Raw genomic sequence first — 26,983 nt, 5'->3', positions numbered from 1 at the left:
TCACTATAATATATACCCACCACTGGGTTGTTTTGACCCAACACGGTGGGTTACTTGATTGACCCTAAAAGGTGATTATTTTGACCCAGCAGAGGGTTGCTTTTTACTCTTTAGCTGGGTTATTGTTATTCATGTATTTTTGAGGTTATTTCTTATTTTATTGCTGTTTGTTTTCCTACCTTCTCTCTATTAAATCATCTGCTATTTTTATAAAGGTACTTCTAACAACTACAATCAATGTCACAACGTTACTAGATTCTATGAAATTCTTAAAATGACATATGGCCAATAATGAAAATTGTAGATAAAATACAAAATGTTTATTTTCAGATATTAATTTCAGCTACAAAATGAAGTCATACAAAAGATAAACAAATAAGGGACACACATAAACCAAAACTTTAGAAGCGCAATGCACCGTTTGAAAATCACAGCAGCCCTACCAATTAAAGCCGAGGAAAGGGGCTGAAGAAAAGTAAATCCTTTACCCTCTACTCCCCTAACAGGTATCCATGTAAAACAACAACAACGAAACATAATGTATTTTGCTCCAGAGCCGGCCCTTTGAAGGCCGGGGAATAGAGGCGATTGTCCCGGAGAATCAGAATGCAGGGTTCGAGTCCCGGGTTGTTTGTGTCGCCTGGCGGAGATTTTCAGCCATATTTGTTCCAGCCTGAAGAGGAGAGAATATGAGTATACAATACCAAACAATAATCAACACACACACACACACACACACACTTCTGTATGCATGACCTTAATCTGCATTGGGTTGAGTCCAGACAATGTGCATGGTTTACAGTGTTGTAGTACTGAGTCCGGTCCCCAGACCACATATTGAGTGTCTCGGTCTTGATAGCCGACAAACTCAACTCCATGATGTACGATGGAGATGATCTGCGATTAGTGTGGCCGGACTGGAGCTCCGACGACACATAAAATGAATATTTCAGCACAAAGAATAGGATAATGTCACGTGTAAATGCGAGCTATTTCTTGGGTGCTGAAATCCGTAGTTTTTCCTACATTTTTTAAATCGCTTTGGTACTATTTTCACAAGTATGTGGTACATTTTCACAACTCTTAGTACAAAACATAAAACTGGTCACACTTGTAACGCAGCCAGTCCTTCATTCAAAACCTGTCATTGTGCATTTATTTGGATTGTAAACATCTATCACCACACAACCATTGATTCAAAATATACGTTTATTGTGAAATGTAATGACAACATTGGTTTAAACGCCAAAACACAACATAATATCTTTCAATTTAGTCGTTTTAACTACCTGTTAATCCAATAGCAAAGATGTTTCAAGATACCTTTTCAAATCGTCCTTAGAAGAGCTGAAAGTAATATGCTGCAGTACTGTAAATTACACCGTTTTCACATTAGGCAATACACTTACATTACCCAACAAAATTGACAATATATCATTTCCATAATCTATCCAATGTGTAATCAAAGGTGTGATCAATGAAGACATCCTCTACAATCATGCATGTAAAAAACATTTTATTTTTCAGACACAATTGCAACATAGGTGTGCTGTCAGTAATCAAATGTAAGAAATTAAATTAAACAAATTAAATTAAATGAAAATAAAATATAACGTTTAGCACGCATTAATTTGCATCAAGTCTGTCTTGAGCATTTGGCCATAAATTCTCATCACAGTCTATGCACCGCGGGAAAAATATTTTGTCATGGCGTATCCAAGCTTGACATTGGGCTGCATTGATGTCGTCGCATGCCTCATTCATGGCCTGCTGGAAAAAAAAATCTCAATAGGGTTGAGGAAAGGAGAGTATGGTGGCAGGTACAGGGTCACGAATCGGGGATGGGCACAAACCACGCCTGAATCACATCTGCATGGTGGAACCGGACATTGTCCCACACAGGTCTGCTCAATTTCTTTAAGAAACACAACGAGCTGTGCAGCGTTGTAGGATCCAAGTAATGGCCTACATCTTAAAAACATAATCTCCAGACATAGCTGTGGACATGGAGATATTTCCCCAACGCTGTCCAGGCGGTCACCCGTTGGCCGATGAGGTTCCGCCACGGCATCTAGTTGTTGTCAGGTTTAAGCCTGATTCATCAACGATGGTCTAAAGTAGCGTCAAGCTCCATCACCCTCTGAAAATATTTTTGGGTTAGTTATTTTTACAGTTTAGTTCCAATATGATATTGTGAAGTAGCATGTGCATCAAATAGTAACAGTATTTGTAATTTTAAATGAACATTTATTTAACTAGGCAAGTCAGTTAAGAACAAATTGTTATTTACAGTGATGGCCTACCCCGGCCAAACCCTCCCGTAACCCGGACAACGCTGGGCCAATTGTGCGCCGTCCTATGGGACTCCGATCACCGCTGGATGTGATTTAAAAAAATATATATATATATTTCACCTTTATTTAACCAGGTAGGCCAGTTGAGAACAAGTTCTCATTTACAACTGTGACCTGGACAAGATAAAGTAAAGCAGTGCGACACAAACAACACAGAGTTACACATAAAGAAACATACAGTCAATAATACAGTAGAAAAAGTATATATACAGTGTGTGCAAATGAGGTAGGATAAGGGAGGTAAAGGCAATTAATAGGCCATAGTGGCTAAATAATTACAATATAGCAATTAAACACTGGAGTGATAGATGTGCAGAATATGAGTGTGCAAGTAGAGATACTGGGGTGCAAAGGAGCAAAATAAATAACAGTATGGGGTAGTTGGATGGGCTATGTACAGGTGTAGTGATCTGTGAGCTGGTGCTTAAAGCTAGTGAGGGAGATATGAGTGATACAGCCTGGGATCGAACCCGGGTCTGTAGTGATGCCTCTAGCACTGCGATGCGGTGCCGTAGACTGCTGCGCCACTCAGTCCTCTAAATAGTGCAGTTGTTTCACCCGGTCGTTGTTTCTCTAAAAAGGCAACAGGTGAACCTCTTTCATAGATACCTGCTGCCTCTTCAAAAGGCAGGCCATTGTTGGAAGGCTGATTGATGCCACATTGGAAAAGGGGTCATCATTCTCCTCAATGGCCTGCTATGTCATCCGCCCACACTAGTCACTGCTCAACTCCATCGGCGTCGAAGCTACAGGCCGCCCACACTAGTCACTGCTCAACTCCATCGGCGTCGAAGCTACAGGCCGCCCACACTAGTCACTGCTCAACTCCATCGACGTCGAAGCTACAGTCCGTCCACACTAGTCACTGCTCAACTCCATCGTCGTCGAAGCTACAGTCCGTCCACACTAGTCACTGCTCAACTCCATCGTCGTCGAAGCTACAGTCCGTCCACACTAGTCACTGCTCAACTCCATCGTCGTCGAAGCTACAGTCCGTCCACACTAGTCACTGCTCAACTCCATCGTCGTCGAAGCTACAGTCCGCCCACACTAGTCACTGCTCAACTCCATCGGCGTCGAAGCTACAGGCCGCCCACACTAGTCACTGCTCAACTCCATCGGCGTCGAAGCTACAGGCCGCCCACACTAGTCACTGCTCAACTCCATCGACGTCGAAGCTACAGGCCGCCCACACTAGTCACTGCTCAACTCCATCGACGTCGAAGCTACAGTCCGTCCACACTAGTCACTGCTCAACTCCATCGGCGTCGAAGCTACAGGCCGCCCACACTAGTCACTGCTCAACTCCATCGACGTCGAAGCTACAGGCCGCCCACACTAGTCACTGCTCAACTCCATCGACGTCGAAGCTACAGTCCTTCCACACTAGTCACTGCTCAACTCCATCGACGTCGAAGCTACAGTCCGTCCACACTAGTCACTGCTCAACTCCATCGTACATCATGGAGTTGAGGTTACTTAGCTTGGTGTTGGATACATTTTTACTCGGTCTTGACTCTGACTCCGTCTCGGACAATGAGGACTCGTGATTTCTCCCCGAGACCAGCCGAGACCAGTGGAGTAAAACAACCAGATTTACAGTCAGATAAGGTTAAGAAACCGAGACAATCAGATTTACAGTCAGATAAGGTTAAGAAACCGAGACAATCAGATTTACAGTCAGATAAGGTTAAGAAACCGAGACAATCAGATAAGGTTAAGAAACCGAGACAATCAGATTTACAGTCAGATAAGGTTAAGAAACCGAGACAATCAGATTTACAGTCAGATAAGGTTAAGAAACCGAGACAATCAGATTTACAGTCAGATAAGGTTAAGAAACCGAGACAATCAGATTTACAGTCAGATAAGGTTAAGAAACCGAGACAATCAGATTTACAGTCAGATAAGGTTAAGAAACCGAGACAATCAGATTTACAGTCAGATAAGGTTAAGAAACCGAGACAATCAGATTTACAGTCAGATAAGGTTAAGAAACCGAGACAATCAGATTTACAGTCAGATAAGGTTAAGAAACTGAAACAATCAGATTTACAGTCAGATAAGGTTAAGAAACCGAGACAATCAGATTTACAGTCAGATAAGGTTAAGAAACCGAGACATCCCACTCCCTAGTTTTTCTGGTCAGGGTGTGGCCGCTCTGGTCTACTTATTGCCCATGCCGGCAGAAGGGGTGCCCAAGATATGGTAGAGCAGGGGTGTCAAACTCATTCCATGGAGGGCCTAGTGTCTGCAGATTTTAGTTTTTTCCTTTCAATGAAGCCCTGGACATCCAGGTTTGGGGAGTTCCAAACTAATTAGTGACTTAAATTCATCAATCAAGTACAAGGGAGGAACAAAAACCTCTAAATAGAGGTCACTCGCCCCTCTGCCCTCTGTGGACACTCGGCCCTCTGTGGAATGAGTTTGACACCTGTGTGGTAGAGAAAGGAGACATCTCACCAGCTATTTTTTCTGGTCGGGGAGGGTGGGGAGAGGATAATAAATAGACCAGAGCCAGCTGTTCCCTCTCTCACATGAGCATGTCAGAGATTATGGAGGAACCGTGAACATGTCAGAGATTATGGAGGAACCGTGAGCATGTCAGAGATTATGGAGGAACCGTGAGCATGTCAGAGATTATAGAGGAACCGTGAGCATGCCAGGGATTATGGAGGAACTGTGAGCATGCCAGAGATTACGGAGGAACCGTGAGCATGCCAGAGATTACGGAGGAACCGTGAACATGCCAGAGATTATGGAGGAAACGTGAGCATGCCAGAGATTATGGAGGAAACGTGAGCATGCCAGAGATTATGGAGGAAACGTGAGTATGACAGAGATTATGGAGGAAACGTGAGCATGCCAGAGATTATGGAGGAAACGTGAGCATGCCAGAGATTATGGAGGAAACGTGAGCATGCCAGAGATTATGGAGGAAACGTGAGCATGCCAGAGATTATGGAGGAACCGTGAGCATATCAGAGATATTGGAGGAACCGTGAGCATGCCAGAGATTATGGAGGAACCGTGAGCATGTCAGAGATTATAGAGGAACCGTGAGCATGCCAGGGATTATGGAGGTACCGTGAGAATGCCAGAGATTACGGAGGAACTGTGAGCATGCCAGAGATTACGGAGGAAACGTGAGCATGCCAGAGATTATGGAGGAAACGTGAGCATGCCAGAGATTATGGAGGAAACGTGAGCATGCCAGAGATTATGGAGGAAACGTGAGCATGCCAGAGATTATGGAGGAAACGTGAGCATGCCAGAGATTATGGAGGAACCGTGAGCATGCCAGAGATTATGGTCAAACTGTGATCATGCCAGAGATTATGGAGGAGCCGTGAGCATACCAGAAGTTATGGAGGAACCGTGAGCATGCCAGAGATTATGGAGGAACCGTGAGCATGTCAGAGATTATAGAGGAACCGTGAGCATGCCAGGGATTATGGAGGTACCGTGAGAATGCCAGAGATTACGGAGGAACTGTGAGAATGCCAGAGATTACGGAGGAAACGTGAGCATGCCAGAGATTATGGAGGAAACGTGAGCATGCCAGAGATTATGGAGGAAACGTGCGCATGCCAGAGATTATGGAGGAAACGTGAGCATGCCAGAGATTATGGAGGAAACGTGAGCATGCCAGAGATTATGGAGGAACCGTGAGCATGCCAGAGATTATGGTCGAACTGTGAGCATGCCAGAGATTATGGAGGAACCGTGAGCATACCCGAAGTTATGGAGGAACCGTGAGCATGCCAGAGAATATGGAGGAACCGTGAGCATGCCAGAGATTATGGAGGAACCGTGAGCATGCCAGAGATTATGGAGGAACTGTGAGCATGTCAGAGATTATAGAGGAACCGTGAGCATATCAGAGATATTGGAGGAACCGTGAGCATGCCAGAGATTATGGTCGAACTGAGCATGCCAGAGATTATGGAGGAAGCGTGAGCATGCCAGAGATTATGGAGGAACTGTGAGCATGCCAGAGATTATGGAGGAACCGTGAGCATGCCAGAGATTATGGAGGAACCGTGAGCATGTCAGAGATTATAGAGGAACCGTGAGCATGCCAGGGATTATGGAGGTACCGTGAGAATGCCAGAGATTACGGAGGAACTGTGAGAATGCCAGAGATTACGGAGGAAACATGAGCATGCCAGAGATTATGGAGGAAATGTGAGCATGCCAGAGATTATGGAGGAAAGTGCGCATGCCAGAGATTATGGAGGAAACGTGAGCATGCCAGAGATTATGGAGGAACCGTGAGCATGCCAGAGATTATGGAGGAAAGTGCGCATGCCAGAGATTATGGAGGAACTGTGAGCATGCCAGAGATTACGGAGGAACCGTGAGCATACCAGAAGTTATGGAGGAACCGTGAGCATGCCAGAGAATATGGAGGAACCGTGAGCATGCCAGAGATTATGGAGGAACCGTGAGCATGCCAGAGATTATGGAGGAACCGTGAGCATGCCAGAGATTATGGAGGAACCGTGAGCATGCCAGAGATTATGGAGGAACTGTGAGCATGTCAGAGTTTATAGAGGAACCGTGAGCATATCAGAGATATTGGAGGAACCGTGAGCATGCCAGAGATTATGGTCGAACTGAGCATGCCAGAGATTATGGAGGAAACGTGAGCATGCCAGAGATTATGGAGAAACCGTGAGCATGCCAGAGATTATGGAGGAACCGTGAGCATGCCAGAGATTATGGAGGAACTGTGAGCATGCCAGAGATTATGGAGGAACCGTGAGCATGCCAGAGATTATGGAGGAACTGTGAGCATGTCAGAGATTATGGAGGAACCGTGAGCATATCAGAGATATTAGAGGAACCGTGAGCATGCCAGAGATTATGGAGGAACCGTGAGCATATCAGAGATATTAGAGGAACCGTGAGCATGCCAGAGATTATGGAGGAACCGTGAGCATGCCAGAGATTATGGAGGAACCGTGAGCATGCCAGAGATTATGGAGGAACCGTGAGCATGCCAGAGATTATGGAGGAACCGTGAGCATGCCAGAGATTATGGAGGAACCGTGAGCATGCCAGAGATTATGGAGGAAACGTGAGCATGCCAGAGATTATGGAGGAACCGTGAGCATGCCAGAGATTATGGAGGAACCGTGAGCATGCCAGAGATTATGGAGGAACCGTGAGCATGCCAGAGATTATGGAGGAACCGTGAGCATGCCAGAGATTATGGAGGAACCGTGAGCATGCCAGAGATTATGGAGGAAACGTGAGCATGCCAGAGATTTCATGACACATTAATATCTTATTGACTATTGAAACATGGGCTTCCTTCCTTTCTCGTAACCTTAGTTACCTACTGTCCTTTGCTTTAGTTTAAAGGTGCACCATGCAGAAATCGCCATTTCCTGGTTGCAAAAACTCTAATAGTTCATTTCAGTTTCTATGACAAAACAAGCAAGGATAGTGGTGAGTCATTGTACGATCTAAACCGCTGTGAAATATCTTTTACAAATCCAAAAATATTGTATTTCAAGCTGTTTGAAGCTGGTGTACAAAACCCAAAAGATGGGTAAAAGATGGAAAAAGCAAAAAAACGTAAGAACGGGAAGTATAGAAATAGTGCACATAGAACCGATCTACCTCTTCTTAGACTGTCTTTCAATGAGAATGACAGATCCATAACACATAGAACAGATCTACCTCTTCTTAGGCTGACTTTCAATGAGAATGACAGATCCATAACACATAGAACAGATCTACCTCTTCTTAGACTGACTTTCAATGAGAATGACAGATCCATAACACATAGAACAGATCTACCTCTTCTTAGAATGACTTTCAATGAGAATGACAGATCCATAACACATAGAACAGATCTACCTCTTCTTAGACTGACTTTCAATGAGAATGACAGATCCATAACACATAGAACAGATCTACCTCTTCTTAGAATGACTTTCAATGAGAATGACAGATCCATAACACATAGACCAGATCTACCTTTAATGAGAATGACAGATCTATAACACATAGAACAGATCTACCTCTAATGAGAATGACAGATCTATAACACATAGAACAGATCTACCTCTAATGAGAATGACAGATCTATAACACATAGAACAGATCTACCTCTAATGAGAATGACAGATCTATAACACATAGAACATATCTATAACTCACATTTGTGTGAATTTGGTCAGTTGCGCAAAAAGTAACATACTGCATCTTAAAAAATTTCCCAAAACTTTGTTGCTTGTAAGAATTTTCCGGAACATTTTACTTGACACCCAGTATCATAACACGTTATGACACAGTCCAGTCATAACCATGTCATATTATTTCATAACAGCTGACATAACTTGTTATAACTGTTATAATATGGTCATAACACATTTAGACCTGTTGTGACATATATTGCGTTATTTCATATCTGGTTATGACACCTACATAAGTGTCAAAACCCACAGAACCTACCACACAAGGCAAAACATCCCATTACACCATAGCCTACATGTCAACAGTATGTTATATATATATTTATTGACCAGATTAAATTAACATTGTTATTGCGCACATTTTGACGTCAGACATGTGCCTACCCCAATGCTCTGTTTCTGATGACTGGTATGAATGCAGGAGCAGATTTCAGGAGCAGGACAAGACACCCTCTTCGTGACTGAGGACTGACATAAGGGCCTGTATGTGATAGGCCTATCTGGCTGATATGATCATGATGGTCATAATTGATGAAAAAAACATGACTGTAAAGAATTCATTATAACAGCAACAAAGGATTTAAGATACAAACTTTCAAACGAAAGGTGTAAATATATCGGTCATGACAGGGTTATGACAATATTATGACAGGTTATGACAAGTTATGTCAGCTGTTATGACCCATTATGACATAGTTATGACACTGGATATCAAGTAAAGTGTTACAGAATGTTCTTTTTTTACTGGTAGGGAAAAGCTGTAACATATTTTGTATTTTTATCTATTATACACCTGTTTGGGTTAGTGACAATTTATAGGGTGGATGACCATTCTGAATGTCTGCAGAATCCATATGTTGTTCTGAAATATGAACATAGAAATACTGGACATTTTCTAATTTTATTATGGTGCTGATTTGACACAATTACTAGCATGGTCTTGAATTGGACACACATTTTTCTGGTCTCGGTCTTGACTCGTCCCCCTCCAGGGTCTTGACTTGGTAATAATGTGTAAATGTTGTACAATCCAGGTGTGGAAAGCTCTTAGAGTTACCCAGAAAGTATTGACTCAGGAGTGTGAATACTGATGTAGGTGGTTATTTCTGTATTTCATTTTCAAAAAAAAATAAAAACATACATGTTTTTATTTTGTAATTATGGGGTATTGTGTGTAGATTGGTGAGAAGAAAAAATATATATATTTGGAATTCAAGCTGCAACACAACAAAATGTGAAATTAGCCAAGGGGTATGACTACTTTCTGAAGGACTGGACCTTCACTGGTGGTAGAAGAAGCATCCTCAGTGCCATGCCGCCTGTACTATCTGGGGGACAAAGACAAAAACGTTTAAGCGGAGAGTCAAAATGGATTGCCTAAACTTGGATGAACATTTGAGACACTCCTTTCATATCAATATGTAGCTAGCTAGCTAGAGATAGCCACCTAAAGTAACTGTGTCTGTATCCAGACTGAGACTAGCTAGCTATAGCTACCTATAGTAACTGTGTCTGTATCCAGACTGAGACTAGCTAGCTATAGCTACCTATAGTAACTGTGTCTGTATCCAGACTGAGACTAGCTAGCTATAGCTACCTATAATAACTGTGTCTGTATCCAGATTGAGACTAGGTAGCTAACTCATAGATACAATTAGGCTAAACATCATACAGCAACTGAAACACCATAAAAGTAATAGTTATAACCTTGCCAACTAGCTAGCAACCATTTTTCATGAACTCAGAGACAGGGAATAGGCCTAGCTAAGTAATATCTCCAGCTGGTCTAGCTAGCTAGCAACCATTTTTCATGAACTCAGAGACAGGGAATAGGCCTAGCTAAGTAATATCTCCAGCTGGTCTAGCTAGCTAGCAACCATTTTTCATGAACTCAGAGACAGGGAATAGGCCGAGCTAAGTAATATCTCCAGCTGGTCTAGCTAGCTAGCAACCATTTTTCATGAACTCAGAGACAGGGAATAGGCCGAGCTAAGTAATATCTCCAGCTGGTCTAGCTAGCTAGCAACCATTTTTCATGAACTCAGAGACAGGGAATAGGCCGAGCTAAGTAATATCTCCAGCTGGTCTAGCTAGCTAGCACCTAGGTAAAGTTGGTTTTATATTCACAGATTCAGACATTCGCCAAAAGCCATTTAAAATGTAAAAATCAATAAAAAAATCTATCATTCATTATTCTATAAATGTCTAGTATACTTTTACAGCCTTTGTTTTGAGTAGAAATTCCAGTTTTGACTTGATAGAAATACATAAAATCTATAAAACACCATTTGAAGCGATATAAATCAATAACTAATTCACCATTAGTCACAGAAACATCAAACTCGGTATGATATATTCTATAAATGTCTAGTATACTTTTACAGCCTTTGTTTTGAGTAGAAATTCCAGTTTTGACTTGATAGAAATACATAAAATCTATAAAACACCATTTGAAGCGATATAAATCAATAACTAATTCACCGTTAGTCACAGAAACATCAAACTCGGTATGATTTATTCTATAAATGTCTAGTATACTTTTACAACCTTTGTTTTGAGGACAAGTTCCAGTTTTGATTTGATAGAGGGCATGTAGTCCGTTTAGAGGGTGTTTTTTCAAAGTTCTAACGAGTCTGTTATATCCTATTTGTCACGTTCGTCATAAGGAGTAGACCAAGATGCTGCGTGGTATGTTTCCATCCTTTATTTTTGAATAGAACATTTCAAAGAACAAAACAACAAAAGAAAAGTGACGCTATAATAATGCTCACAGGCAACTATAATTAGACAAGATCCCACAAAGCACAAAGGGGAAATGGCTGCCTAAATATGATCCCCAATCAGAGACAACGATAAACAGCTGCCTCTGATTGGGGATCATACCAAGCCAACATAGATATATACACTGCTCAAAAAAATAAAGGGAACACTTAAACAACACAATGTAACTCCAAGTCAATCACACTTCTGTGAAATCAAACTGTCCACTTAGGAAGCAACACTGATTGACAATAAATTTCACATGCTGTTGTGCAAATGGAATAGACAAAAGGTGGAAATTATAGGCAATTAGCAAGACACCCCCAATAAAGGAGTGGTTTTGCAGGTGGTGACCACAGACCACTTCTCAGTTCCTATGCTTCCTGGCTGATGTTTTGGTCACTTTTGAATGCTGGCGGTGCTTTCACTCTAGTGGTAGCATGAGACGGAGTCTACAACCCACACAAGTGGCTCAGGTAGTGCAGCTCATCCAGGATGGCACATCAATGCGAGCTGTGGCAAGAAGGTTTGCTGTGTCTGTCAGCGTAGTGTCCAGAGCATGGAGGCGCTACCAGGAGAGAGGCCAGTACATCAGGAGACATGGAGGAGGCCGTAGGAGGGCAACAACCCAGCAGCAGGACCGCTAACTCCGCCTTTGTGCAAGGAGGAGCACTGCCAGAGCCCTTCAAAATGACCTCCAGCAGGCCACAAATGTGCATGTGTCAGCATATGGTCTCACAAGGGGGCTGAGGATCTCATCTCGGTACCTAATGGCAGTCAGGCTACCTCTGGCGAGCACATGGAGGGCTGTGCGGCCCCACAAAGAAATGCCACCCCACACCATGACTGACCCACCGCCAAACCGGTCATGCTGGAGGATGTTGCAGGCAGCAGAACGTTCTCCACGGCGTCTCCAGACTGTCACGTCTGTCACATGTGCTCAGTGTGAACCTGCTTTCATCTGTGAAGAGCACAGGGCGCCAGTGGCGATTTGCCAATCTTGGTGTTCTCTGGCAAATGCCAAACGTCCTGCACGGTGTTGGGCTGTAAGCACAACCCCCACCTGTGGACGCCGGGCCCTCATACCACCCTCATGGAGTCTGTTTCTGACCGTTTGAGCAGACACATGCACATTTGTGGCCTGCTGGAGGTCATTTTGCAGGGCTCTGGCAGTGCTCCTCCTTGCACAAAGGCGGAGGTCCTGCTGCTGGGTTGTTGCCCTCCTACGGCCTCCTCCATGTCTCCTGATGTACTGGCCTCTCTCCTGGTAGCGCCTCCATGCTCTGGACACTACGCTGACAGACACAGCAAACCTTCTTGCCACAGCTCGCATTGATGTGCCATCCTGGATGAGCTGCACTACCTGAGCCACTTGTGTGGGTTGTAGACTCCGTCTCATGCTACCACTAGAGTGAAAGCACCGCCAGCATTCAAAAGTGACCAAAACATCAGCCAGGAAGCATAGGAACTGAGAAGTGGTCTGTGGTCACCACCTGCAAAACCACTCCTTTATTGGGGGTGTCTTGCTAATTGCCTATAATTTCCACCTTTTGTCTATTCCATTTGCACAACAGCATGTGAAATTTATTGTCAATCAGTGTTGCTTCCTAAGTGGACAGTTTGATTTCACAGAAGTGTGATTGACTTGGAGTTACATTGTGTTGTTTAAGTGTTCCCTTTATTTTTTTGAGCAGTGTAATTACCCAGATGACCCACTCTAGTCACACCCCGACCTAACCGACATAGAGAATAACAGGCTCTCTATGGTTAGGGCGTGACACTATTAGAAGGAGCCTGGCGTAAACTTCTGCATCTTCAGTCAGATTAAATTGGATTACAGGAAAAAACTACGGGATGTAGGGGTCAGGCCTGACTAACTGTCACGATCGTCTTCTTGTGAGAAAGTGGACCAAGGCGCAGCGTGTGCAAAATACATCTTCTTTATTTAAAGAAGAGAGAAAAAACAAGAAACAAACAACTATACAAAAACTAACAAAATAACAAACTGACGACCGTGAAGCTATACATATAAATAGTGCTGACACAAACACTACACATAGACAATTACCCACAAACAGCTAAAGCCTATGGCTGCCTTAAATATGGCTCCCAATCAGAGACAACAATAACCAGCTGTCTGATTGAGAACCAATTCAGGCAACCATAGACTTTCCTAGACACCTACACTGAACACTAACCCATCTACTCTATTTAACCCCCTAAACCATACAACACCCTAGACAATACAAAAACACACAAACTTCCCCATGTCACACCCTGACCTAACTAAAATAATAATGAAAACAAAGATAACTAAGGCCAGGGTGTGACACTAACAAAGAAGACAAGTGGATGGATCAAGAGGACCAAGACAACCAAGAGGATCAACATGGACATTCCACAGTGGAGGACCACTAAGAATAACATACACTACTGTTCAACAGTTTGGGGTCACTTAGAAATGTCCTTGTTTTTGAAAGAAAAGCCATTTTTATGTCCATTAAAATAGCATCAAATTGATCAGAAATACAGTGTAGAAATTGTTAACGTTGTAAATGACTATTGTAGCTGGAAACGGCAGATTTTATTATGGAATATCTACATAGGCGTACAGTGGCCCATTATCAGCAAACATCACTCCTGTGTTCCAATGACAAGTTGTGTTAGCTAATCCAAGTTTATCATTTTAAAAGGCTAATTGATCATTAGAAAACCCTTTTGCAATTATGTTAGCTCAGCTGAAAACTGTTGTTCTGATTAAAGAAGCAATAAAACTGGCCTTCTTTAGACTAGTTGAGGATCTGGAGCATCAGCATTTGTGGGTTCGATTACAGGCTCAAAATGGCCAGAAACAAATAACTTTCTTCTGAAACTTGTCAGTCTATTCTTTTCCTGAGACATGAAGGCTATTCCATGCAAGAAATTGCAAAGAAACTGAAGATCTAGTAAAACGCTGTGTACTACTCACTTCACAGAACAGCGTAAACTGGCTCTAACCAGAATAGAAAGAGGAGTGGGAGGCCCCGGTGCACAACTGAGCAAGAGGACAAGTACATTAGAGTGAGAAACAGATGCCTCACAAGTCCTCAACTGGCAGCTTCATTAAATAGTACCTGCAAAACACCAGTCTCAACGTCAACAGTGAAGAGGCAACTCCGGGATGCTGGCCTTCTAGGCAGTTGCAAAGAAAAAGCCATATCTCAGACTGGCCAATAAAAAGAAAATACTAAGATGGGCAAAAGAACACAGACACTGGACAGAGATAGAAAGGTTAAAGACAGGTTTTAAAAGTATGCTAGACACTTATAGAATAAATCATACCTAGTTTGACGATTATGTCATAATTAGTGAAAACATTATTGATTTACATTGCTTTAAATGGCATTTTATAGATGTTATGTATTTATATCAAATCAAAACTGTAATTTCTCCTCAAAGCAGAAGGTGGTAAAAATATACTAGACATTTATAGAATAGATCATTTCTAGTTTGATGATTCTGTGACAAACGGTGAATTAGTAATTGATTTTTACATTTTTAAATGGCTTTTGGCGAATGTCTGTTGAATGTCTGTTGATTGTCTGAATGTGTGAATATAAAACCAACTTTACCTCAGTCTAGCTACCAACCATATTACATGAACTCAGAGACAGGGAATATGCCTAGCTAAGTAACATCTATAGCTGGTCTACCTAGCCAAAGAGAAAGAGAAACCTAGTTTACGTGAAACAATTGACATACCAAACTAACAAAAATCTTACAAGTCTGCTACCACACACAGCACAGTGAAATAGCTTGCTAGCTAGCTAAGTTAGCCAACGTTATGTAGCATATATGGAGTAATATGCTGAAGAAAATTATTTACAATTGTCAATAACTGAGATAATATGTAATTTTGATAGCTACTTAACCTGAATGGATAATTAGAAACGTCAGCTTTTTACTCAGTTTTCGGTTAGCCACAACGCCTTTCCCATTTGTCCATTGAAAAGTAGGCCTAATTCCACTCATTAATGGCTGCAGTGATAGACTTACGACAGATGCAATAGTCCTCATTCATGAGATTGCCGGATCACTTTGACCGTCTGGTTTTGGCGGGAGAATTAACCCACTCACTGGGTCATATTTCAACATCCCAGCATCAACAACTCAACAACAATCAAATCAAATCAAAAACCAAATCAATACACCCTACAAGTTGGTCATCCAAACAACTCACCAGTTAGTCATCCAAACAACTCACCAGTTGGTCATCCAAACAACTCACCAGTTGGTCATCCAAACAACTCACCAGTTAGTCATCCAAACAACTCACCAGTTAGTCATCCAAACAACTCACCAGTTGGTCATCCAAACAACTCACCAGTTAGTCATCCAAACAACTCACCAGTTGGTCATCCAAACAACTCACCAGTTGGTCATCCAAACAACTCACCAGTTAGTCATCCAAACAACTCACCAGTTGGTCATCCAAACAACTCACCAGTTGGTCATCCAAACAACTCACCAGTTAGTCATCCAAACAACTCACCAGTTGGTCATCCAAACAACTCACCAGTTGGTCATCCAAACAACTCACCAGTTGGTCATCCAAACAACTCACCAGTTGGTCATCCAAACAACTCACCAGTTGGTCATCCAAACAACTCACCAGTTGGTCATCCAAACAACTCACCAGTTGGTCATCCAAACAACCCACCAGTTGGTCATCCAAACAACTCACCAGTTGGTCATCCAAACAACTCACCAGTTAGTCATCCAAACAACTCACCAGTTGGTCATCCAAACAACTCACCAGTTAGTCATCCAAACAACTCACCAGTTGGTCATCCAAACAACTCACCAGTTAGTCATCCAAACAACTCACCAGTTGGTCATCCAAACAACTCACCAGTTAGTCATCCAAACAACTCACCAGTTAGTCATCCAAACAACTCACCAGTTAGTCATCCAAACAACTCACCAGTTAGTCATCCAAACAACTCACCAGTTAGTCATCCAAACAACTCACCAGTTAGTCATCCAAACAACTCACCAGTTAGTCATCCAAACAACTCACCAGTTGGTCATCCAAACAACTCACCAGTTAGTCATCCAAACAACTCACCAGTTGGTCATCCAAACAACCCACCAGTTAGTCATCCAAACAACTCACCAGTTAGTCATCCAAACAACTCACCAGTTGGTCATCCAAACAACTCACCAGTTGGTCATCCAAACAACTCACCAGTTAGTCATCCAAACAACTCACCAGTTGGTCATCCAAACAACCCACCAGTTAGTCATCCAAACAACTCACCAGTTAGTCATCCAAACAACTCACCAGTTGGTCATCCAAACAACTCACCAGTTAGTCATCCAAACAACTCACCAGTTAGTCATCCAAACAACCCACCAGTTAGTCATCCAAACAACTCACCAGTTAGTCATCCAAACAACTCACCAGTTGGTCATCCAAACAACCCACCAGTTAGTCATCCAAACAACTCACCAGTTAGTCATCCAAACAACTCACCAGTTGGTCATCCAAACAACTCACCAGTTAGTCATCCAAACAACCCACCAGTTAGTCATCCAAACAACTCACCAGTTGGTCATCCAAACAACTCACCAGTTAGTCATCCAAACAACTCACCAGTTAGTCATCCAAACAACTCACCAGTTGGTCATCCAAACAACTCACCAGTTGGTCATCCAAACAACTCACCAGTTAGTCATCCAAACAACTCACCAGTTGGTCATCCAAACAACTCACCAGTTGGTCATCCAAACAACTCACCAGTTAGTCATCCAAACAACTCACCAGTTAGTCATCCAAACAACTCACCAGTTGGTCATCCAAACAACCCACCAGTTGGTCATCCAAACAACTCACCAGTTAGTCATCCAAACAACTCACCAGTTAGTCATCCAAACAACTCACCAGTTAGTCATCCAAACAACTCACCAGTTAGTCATCCAAACAACTCACCAGTTAGTCATCCAAACAACTCACCAGTTAGTCATCCAAACAACTCACCAGTTAGTCATCCAAACAACTCACCAGTTAGTCATCCAAACAACTCACCAGTTAGTCATCCAAACAACTCACCAGTTAGTCATCCAAACAACTCACCAGTTGGTCATCCAAACAACTCACCAGTTAGTCATCCAAACAACTCACCAGTTGGTCATCCAAACAACTCACCAGTTGGTCATCCAAACAACTCACCAGTTAGTCATCCAAACAACTCACCAGTTGGTCATCCAAACAACTCACCAGTTAGTCATCCAAACAACTCACCAGTTGGTCATCCAAACAACTCACCAGTTGGTCATCCAAACAACTCACCAGTTGGTCATCCAAACAACTCACCAGTTAGTCATCCAAACAACTCACCAGTTGGTCATCCAAACAACTCACCAGTTAGTCATCCAAACAACTCACCAGTTAGTCATCCAAACAACTCACCAGTTGGTCATCCAAACAACTCACCAGTTAGTCATCCAAACAACTCACCAGTTAGTCATCCAAACAACTCACCAGTTAGTCATCCAAACAACTCACCAGTTAGTCATCCAAACAACTCACCAGTTGGTCATCCAAACAACTCACCAGTTGGTCATCCAAACAACTCACCAGTTGGTCATCCAAACAACTCACCAGTTGGTCATCCAAACAACTCACCAGTTAGTCATCCAAACAACTCACCAGTTAGTCATCCAAACAACTCACCAGTTAGTCATCCAAACAACTCACCAGTTAGTCATCCAAACAACTAACCAGTTGGTCATCCAAACAACTCACCAGTTGGTCATCCAAACAACTCACCAGTTGGTCATCCAAACAACTCACCAGTTGGTCATCCAAACAACTCACCAGTTAGTCATCCAAACAACTCACCAGTTGGTCATCCAAACAACTCACCAGTTGGTCATCCAAACAACTCACCAGTTAGTCATCCAAACAACTCACCAGTTGGTCATCCAAACAACTCACCAGTTGGTCATCCAAACAACTCACCAGTTGGTCATCCAAACAACTCACCAGTTAGTCATCCAAACAACTAACTAGTTGGTCATCCAAACAGCAGCATTTTTCAGTGTGTGTAGTTCCATTACAAATGGTTTAGTTGTGAAACGCTATATATCAATTGTCTATATATATATATCAATTGTCTGGATGGAATTTTATATTTAATTATTTTTTTTCTCCTTTATGTAGCCTGGTAGGCTAGTTGAGAACAAGTTCAAATTAAATGTTCATGTCCTGTATAGGTTATTTAATATTCATACCATGCATTGTTGAATAATAATTTTGATTTCCTGAAAGGGCATTCTAGCATGTGTATTATTTCCTTATCATGCACGGTATAATTCAATGGCTTTAAGTTCAATCTTACATATTGTATGTTTTTAGCTGCTTTTGAAATCAAAAGTCAAATTCAAAGCATTATTGGCATTGTTGAACACAATTTTCATAAAAGCAAGCTGATGGTTTGGGAAGGCTTTCCACTAGATGTTGGACCATTGCTGCGGGGAATTATTTCCTTTCAGTCACAAGAGCATTCATGAGGTCGGGCACTGATGTTGGGTGATTAGGTGTTCGATGGGGTTAAGGTCAGGGCTCTGTGCAGGCCAGTCAAGTTCTTCCACACTGATCTCGACAAACCATTTCTGTATGGACATCGCTTTGTGCACTGGGGCATTGTCATGCTGAAACAGGAAAGGGCCTTCCCCAAACTGTTGCCACAAAATTGGAAGCATAGAATCATCTAGAATGTCATTGTATGAACTAAGGGGCCCGAACCATGAAAAACTGCCCCAGACCATTATTCCTCCTCCACCAAACTTTACAGTTGGTACTATGCATTGGGGCAGGTAGCATTCTCCTGACTGTCGCCAAACCCAGATTCATTGAGCATGGGAATCTTGAGCTTTACACCTCTCCAGCCGACACTTGGCATTGCACATGGTGATCTCGAGCTGTACACCACTCCAGCCGGCACTTGGCATTGAGCATGGGGATCTTGAGCTTTACACCTCTCCAGCCGACACTTGGCATTGAGCATGGGAATCTTGAGCTGTACACCTCTCCAGCCGACACTTGGCATTGAGCATGGGAATCTTGAGCTTTACACCTCTCCAGCCGGCACTTGGCATTGAGCATGGGAATCTTGAGCTTTACACCACTCCAGCCGACACTTGGCATTGAGCATGGGAATCTTGAGCTTTACACCTCTCCAGCCGACACTTGGCATTGAGCATGGGAATCTTGAGCTTTAAACCTCTCCAGCCGGCACTTGGCATTGAGCATGGGAATCTTGAGCTTTACACCTCTCCAGCCGACACTTGGCATTGAGCATGGGAATCTTGAGCTTTACACCACTCCAGCCGACACTTGGCATTGAGCATGGGAATCTTGAGCTTTACACCACTCCAGCCGACACTTGGCATTGAGCATGGGAATCTTGAGCTTTACACCTTTCCAGCCGACACTTGGCACTGAGCATGGGAATCTTGAGCTTTACACCTCTCCAGCCGGCACTTGGCATTGAACATGGGAATCTTGAGCTGTTACACCTCTCCAGCCGACACTTGGCATTGAGCATGGGAATCTTGAGCTTTACACCACTCCAGCCGACACTTGGCATTGAGCATGGGAATCTTGAGCTTTACACCTCTCCAGCCGACACTTGGCATTGAGCATGGGAATCTTGAGCTTTACACCTCTCCAGCCGGCACTTGGCATTGAGCATGGGAATCTTGAGCTTTACACCTCTCCAGCCGGCACTTGGCATTGAGCATGGGAATCTTCATGCAACCGCTGTGTCAGATTTCAAAAAAACTTTACGGAAAAAGCACACCATGCAATAATCTGAGTACGGCGCTCAGTCACAAAAACAAGCCATACAGGTACCTGCCATGTTGTGAGTCAACAGAAGTCAGAAATAGCATTATAAATATTCACTTACCTTTGATGATCTTCATCAGAATGCACTCCCAGGAATCCCAGTTCCACAATAAATGTTTGTTTTGTTCGATAAAGTCCATAATTTATGTCCAAATACCTCCTTTTTGTTCACGCCTTCAGTTCACAAATCCAAATTCACGATGCGCAGGCCAGAAGAAAGCCAAAAAATTCCATTACAGTTCGTAGAAACATGTCAAACGATGTATAGAATCAATCTTTAGGATGTTTTTAACATAAATCTTCAATAATGTTTCAACCGGAGAATTCCTTTGTCTTTAGAAATGCAATGGAACGCAGGTACCTCTCACGGGAGCGCACCTGAATGAGCTCATGGCCTTCTGGCAGACCCCTTACTCAATCAGCTCTTATTCTATGCTCCTTTACAGTAGAAGCCTGAAACAAGGTTCTAAAGACTGTTGACATCTAGTGGAAGTATTAGGAAGTGCAATCGGACCAAATTTCCACTGTATCTTGGATCGGCAAAGAGTTGAAAAACTAAAAACCTCAGATTACCCACTTCCTGGTTGGATATTTTCTCAGGTTTTTGCCTGCCGTATGAGTTCTGTTATACTCACAGACATCATTCAAACAGTTTTAGAAACTTCAGAGTGTTTTCTATCCAAATCTACTAGTAATATACATATCTTAGCTTCTGGGCCTGAGTATCAGGCAGTTTACTCTGGGCACCTTATTCATCCAAGCTACTCAATACTGCCCCCCAGCCATAAGAGAGCATCAGTAAAATAACAATAGCGAGGCTACATACAAGGGTCAATGTGCGGGGGGACCGGTAGGTCGAGGTAATTGTGGTAATATGTACATGTAGGTAGAGTTATTAAAGTGACTATGCACAGATAGTAACAGAGAGTAGCAGCAGCGTGGGGGGGAAATGCAACTAGTCTGAGTAGCCATTTGATTAGATGTTCAGGAGTCCTATGTCTTGGGGGTAGAAGCTGTTTAGAAGCCTCTTGGACCTGGACTTGGCGCTCCGGTACCGCTTGCTGTGTGGTAGCAGAAAGAACATTCTATGACTAGGGTGGCTGGAGTCTTTGACAATTTTTAGGGCATTCCTCTGACTCCGCCTGGTATAGAGGTCCTGGATAGCATGAAGCATGTCCCAGGTGATGTACTGGGCCGTACGCACTACCCTCTGTAGTACCATGCGGTCAGAGGCCGAGCAGTTGCCATACCAGGCAGTGATGCAACCCGTCAGGATGCTCTCGATGGTGCAGCTGTAGAACCTTTTGAGGATCTGAGGAACCATGCCAAAGCTTTTCAGTCTAATGAGGGGAAATAGATTTTGTCGTGACCTCTTCACGACTGTCTTGGTGTGCTTGGACCATGTTAGTTTGTTGGTGATGTGGACACCAAGGAACTTGAAGCTCTCAACCTGCTCCACTACAGCCCCGTCGATGAGAATGGGGGCGTGTTCGGTCCTCCTTTTCCTGTGGTCAACAATAATCTCCATAGTCTTGATCACGTTGAGAGAGAGGTTGTTGTTCTTGCACCACAAGGTCAGGTCTCTGACCTCCTCCCTATAGTCTGTCTCATCGTTGTCGGTCATCAGGCTTACCACTGTTGTGTCATCTGCAAACTTAATGATGGTGTTGGAGTCGTGCATGGCCGTGAGTCATGAGTGAACAGGAAGTACAGGAGGGAACTGAGCACACACCCATGAGGGGCCACCGTGTTGAGGATCAGCGTGGCGGATGTGTTGTTTCCTACCCTTATCACCTGGGTGCAGCTCGTCAGGAAGTCCAGGATCCAGATGCAAATGGAGATGTTTAGTCCCAGTGTCCTTAGCTCAGTGATGAGCTTTGAGGGCACTATGGTGTTGAATGCTGAGCTGTAGTCAATGAGTAGCATTCTCACATAGGTGTTTCTTTTGTCCAGGTGGGAAAGGGCAGTGTGGAGTGCAATAGAGATTGCATCATCTGTGGATCTGTTAGGGCCTTATGCAAATTGGAGTGGGTCTAGTGTGTCTGCGATAATGGTGTTGATGTGAGCAATGACCAGCCTTTCAAAGCATTTCATGGCTACAGACGTGAGTGCTACGTGTCGGTAGTCATATAGGCAGGTTATCTTCGTGTTCTTGGGCACAGGGACTATGGTTGTGTGCTTGAAACAAGTTGGTATTACAGACTCAGACAGGGAGAGGTTGAAAATGTCAGTGAAGGTACTTGCCAGTTGGTCAGCGCATGCTCGGAGTACACATCCTGATCATCCGTCTGGCCCTGCTGCTTTGTGAATTTTGACCTGTTTAAAGGTCTTACTTACATCGACTGCGGAGAGCGTAATCACACAGTCGTCCGGAGCAGCTGTTGCTTCCATGCAAGTTTCAGGGTTATTTGCCTCGAAGCGAGCATGGAAGTTATTTAGCTCGTCTGGTAGACTCGTTTCACTGGGCAGCTCTTGGCTGTGCTTCCCTTTGTAGTCTGTAATAGTTTGCGAGCCCTGCCACATCCGACGAGCACCGGAGCCATTGTAGTACGAGTCGATCTTAGTCCTGTATTGATGCTTTGCCTGTTTGATGGTTCGTCAGAGGGCATAGCGCGATTTCCCGCTCCTTGAAAGCGGTAGTTCTACCCTTTAGCTCAGTGCAGATGTTGCCTGTAATCCATGGCTTCTGGTTGGGGTATTCACGTACAGTCACTGTGGGAATGACATCATCGATGCACTTATTGATGAAGCCAGTGACCGATGTGGTGTACTCCTCAATGCCATCGGAAGAATCCCGGAACATATTCCGGTCTGTGCTAGCAAAACAGTCCTGTAGTTTAGCATCTGCTTCATCTGACCACTTTTTTATAGACCTGGTGCTTCCTGCTTTACTTTTTGGAGGAATCAGGAGGATAGAATTATGATCAGATTTGCCAAATGGAGGGCTAGGGAGAGCTTTGTACGCATCTCTGTGTTTTGGAGTAAAGAGGTAGTCCAGTTTTTTTCCCTCTGGGTGCACATTTAACATGCTGACAGAAATTAAGTAAAACTGATTTATGTTTCCCTGCATTAAAGTCCCAGGCCACTAGGAACGCCGCCTCTGGATGATCGTGTTCCTGTTTGCTTATGGCGGTAGACAGCTCATTCAGTTTTTTATTATTATTTTTTTATTTTACCTTTATTTAACCAGGTAGGCTAGTTGAGAACAAGTTCTCATTTACAACTGCGACCTGGCCAAGATAAAGCATAGCAGTGTGAGCAGACAACAACACAGAGTTACACATGGAGTAAACAATAAACAAGTCAATAACACAGTAGGAAAAAAAAAAAAAAAAAAAAAATGAGTCTATATACATTGTGTGCAAAAGGCATGAGGAGGTAGGCAATAAATAGGCCATAGGAGCGAATAATTACAATTTAGCAGATTAACACTGGAGTGATAAATCATCAGATGATCATGTGCAAGTAGAGATACTGGTGTGCAAAAGAGCAGAAAAGTACATAAATAAAACAGTAAGGGGATGAGGTAGGTAAATTGGGTGGGCTGTTTACAGATGGACTATGTACAGCTGCAGCGATCGGTTAGCTGCTCAGATAGCAGATGTTTAAAGTTGGTGAGGGAAATAAAAGTCTCCAACTTCAGCGATTTTTGCAATTCGTTCCAGTCACAGGCAGCAGAGAACTGGAAGGAAAGGCGGCCAAATGAAGTGTTGGCTTTTGGGATGATCAGTGAGACACTGCACACTGCCCTAACCCATCTGGACAAGAGGAATACCTATGTGAGAATTCTGTTCATCGACTACAGCTCAGCATTTAACACCATAGTACCCTCCAAACTCGTCATTAAGTTCGAGAGCCTGGGATTCGACCCCGCCTTGTGCAACTGGGTCCTGGACTTCCTGACAGGCTGCCCCCAGGTGGTGAGGGTAGGTAACAACATCTCAACCCGCTGATCCTCAACACTGGGGCCCCTCAAGGGTGTGTTCTCAGCCCTCTCCTGTACTCCCTGTTCACCCGTGATGGCATGGCCATGCATGCCTCAAACTTAATCATCAAGTATGCAGACGACACTACGGTGGTAGGCTTGATTACCAACAACGACGAGACGCCCTACAGGGAGGAGGTGTGGGCCCTCGGAGTGTGGTGTCAGGAAAATAACCTCTCACTCAACGTCAACAAAACAAAGGAGATGATTGTGGATTTCAGGAAACAGCAGAGGGAGCATCGCCCCATCCACATCGACGGGACAGAGGTGGAGAAGGTGGACATTTTTAAGTTCTTTGGCTTACACATCACGGACAAACTGAAATGGTCCACCCACACAGACAGTGTGGTGAAGAAGGTGCAACAGCGCCTCTTCAACCTCAGGAGGCTGAAGAAATGTGTTTTGTCACCTAAAACAATCAAACTTTTACAGATGCACAATCGAGAGCATCCTGTCGGGCTGTATCACCGCCTGGTACGGCAACTGCTCCACCCACAACCGTAAGGCTCTCCAGAGGGTAGTGAGGTCTGCACAACGCATCACCGGGGGCAAACTACCTGCTTGCAGGACACCTACGCACCTGATGTCACAGGAAGGCCAAAAAGATAATGAAGGACAACAACCACCCAAGCCAATGCCTGTTCACCCCGCTATCATCCAGAAGGCGAGGTCAGTACAGGTGCATTAAAGCTGGTACCGAGAGACTGAAAAAAATCTTCTATCTCAAGGCCCTGCCAACATACAGACTCAAATCTCTGGCCACTTTAATAAATGGATTTAAAAAAGGTATCACTAGTCACCTTAAACAATGCCACTTAATATAATGTTTACATACACTACACTACTCATCTAATATTTATATACTGTACTCTACACCCTCTACTGCATCTTGCCTATGCCGCACGGCCATTGCTCATCCATGTATTTATATGTACATATTCTTATTCATCCCTTTACCATTGTGTGTACAAGGTAGTCATTGTGAATTTGTTAGATTACTTGATAGATATTACTGCACTGTCGGGAACTAGAAGCACAAGCATTTCACTAGCCTCGCATTGGCATCTGCTAACCATGTGTGTGTGAATAATAACATTTGATTTGATTTGATTTGAGGCTGGCTAACTGCCTGCATTGAGACCCAATACATGGACACCAAGAATACTACCAAGAATATATCAAGCTCCATTAATCCACCCAGGAATAGGTTAAAACCCATTAATCCACCCAGTATTAGACCAAACTGCATTAATCCACCCAGTATTAGACCAAACTGCATTTATCCACCCAGTATTAGACCAAACTGCATTAATCCACCCAGTATTAGACCAAACTGCATTATTCCACCCAGTATTAGACCAAACTGCATTAATCCACCCAGTAATAGACCAAACTGCATTAATCCACCCAGTAATAGACCAAACTGCATTAGTCCACCCAGTAATAGACCAAACTGCATTAATCCACCCAGTAATAGACCAAACTGCATTAATCCACCCAGTAATAGACCAAACTGCATTAATCCACCCAGTATTAGACCAAACTGCATTAATCCACCCAGTAATAGACCAAACTGCATTAATCCACCCAGTATTAGACCAAACTGCATTAATCCACCCAGTATTAGACCAAACTGCATTAATCCACCCAGTAATAGACCAAACTGCATTAATCCACCCAGTAATAGACCAAACTGCATTAATCCACCCAGTATTAGACCAAACTGCATTAATCCACCCAGTATTAGACCAAACTGCAATAATCCACCCAGTATTAGACCAAACTGCATTAATCCACCCAGTATTAGACCAAACTGCATTAATCCACCCAGTATTAGATCAAACTGCATTAATCCACCCAGTATTAGATCAAACTGCATTAATCCACCCAGGAATAGACCAAACTGCATTAATCCACCCAGGAATAGACCAAACTGCATTAATCCACCCAGTATTAGACCAAACTGCATTAATCCACCCAGTATTAGACCAAACTGTATTAATCCACCCAGTATTAGACCAAACTGAATTAATCCACCCAGTATTAAATCAAACTGCATTATTCCACCCAGTATTACACCAAACTGCATTAATCCACCCAGTATGAGACCAAACTGCATTAATCCACCCAGTATTAGACCAAACTGCATTAATCCACCTAGTATTAGACCAAACTGCATTAATCCACCCAGTATTAGATCAAACTGCATTAATCCACCCAGTATTAGACCAAACTGCATTAATCCACCCAGTAATAGACCAAACTGCATTAATCCACCCAGTATTAGACCAAACTGCATTAATCCACCCAGTATTAGACCAAACTGCATTAATCCACCCAGTATTAGACCAAACTGCATTAATCCACCCAGTAATAGACCAAACTGCATTAATCCACCCAGTATTAGACCAAACTGCATTAATCCACCCAGTATTAGATCAAACTGCATTAATCCACCCAGTAATAGACCAAACTGCATTAATCCACCCAGTATTAGACCAAACTGCATTTATCCACCCAGTATTAGACCAAACTGCATTAATCCACCCAGTATTAGACCAAACTGCATTATTCCACCCAGTATTAGACCAAACTGCATTAATCCACCCAGTATTAAACCAAACTGCATTAATCCACCCAGTATTAGACCAAACTGCATTAATCCACCCAGTATTAAACCAAACTGCATTAATCCAACCAGTATTAGACCAAACTGCATTAATCCACCCAGTATTAGATCAAACTGCATTAATCCACCCAGTATTAGACCAAACTGCATTAA

General features: G+C 43.2%; 1 protein-coding gene across 1 annotated transcript in view; it reads left to right on the top strand.

The window, feature by feature from the left end:
- The window catches only part of dmrt3a (doublesex and mab-3 related transcription factor 3a), a 57,463-nt gene that overhangs the window by 1,281 nt on the left and 29,199 nt on the right, over positions 1–26,983 (top strand). The window contains exon 2 of the mRNA XM_038986186.1: positions 21,340–21,361. Within this exon, the coding sequence (XP_038842114.1) occupies positions 21,340–21,361 (22 nt within the window). The remainder of the gene's footprint in view (positions 1–21,339; positions 21,362–26,983) is intronic.

The sequence above is a fragment of the Salvelinus namaycush genome, unplaced genomic scaffold (genome assembly GCF_016432855.1).
Source record: "Salvelinus namaycush isolate Seneca unplaced genomic scaffold, SaNama_1.0 Scaffold423, whole genome shotgun sequence".
Classification (NCBI taxonomy): domain Eukaryota; kingdom Metazoa; phylum Chordata; class Actinopteri; order Salmoniformes; family Salmonidae; genus Salvelinus; species Salvelinus namaycush.
Note: the sequence above shows the minus strand (reverse complement) of the source record. Positions and strands in the feature narration are given on the sequence as shown.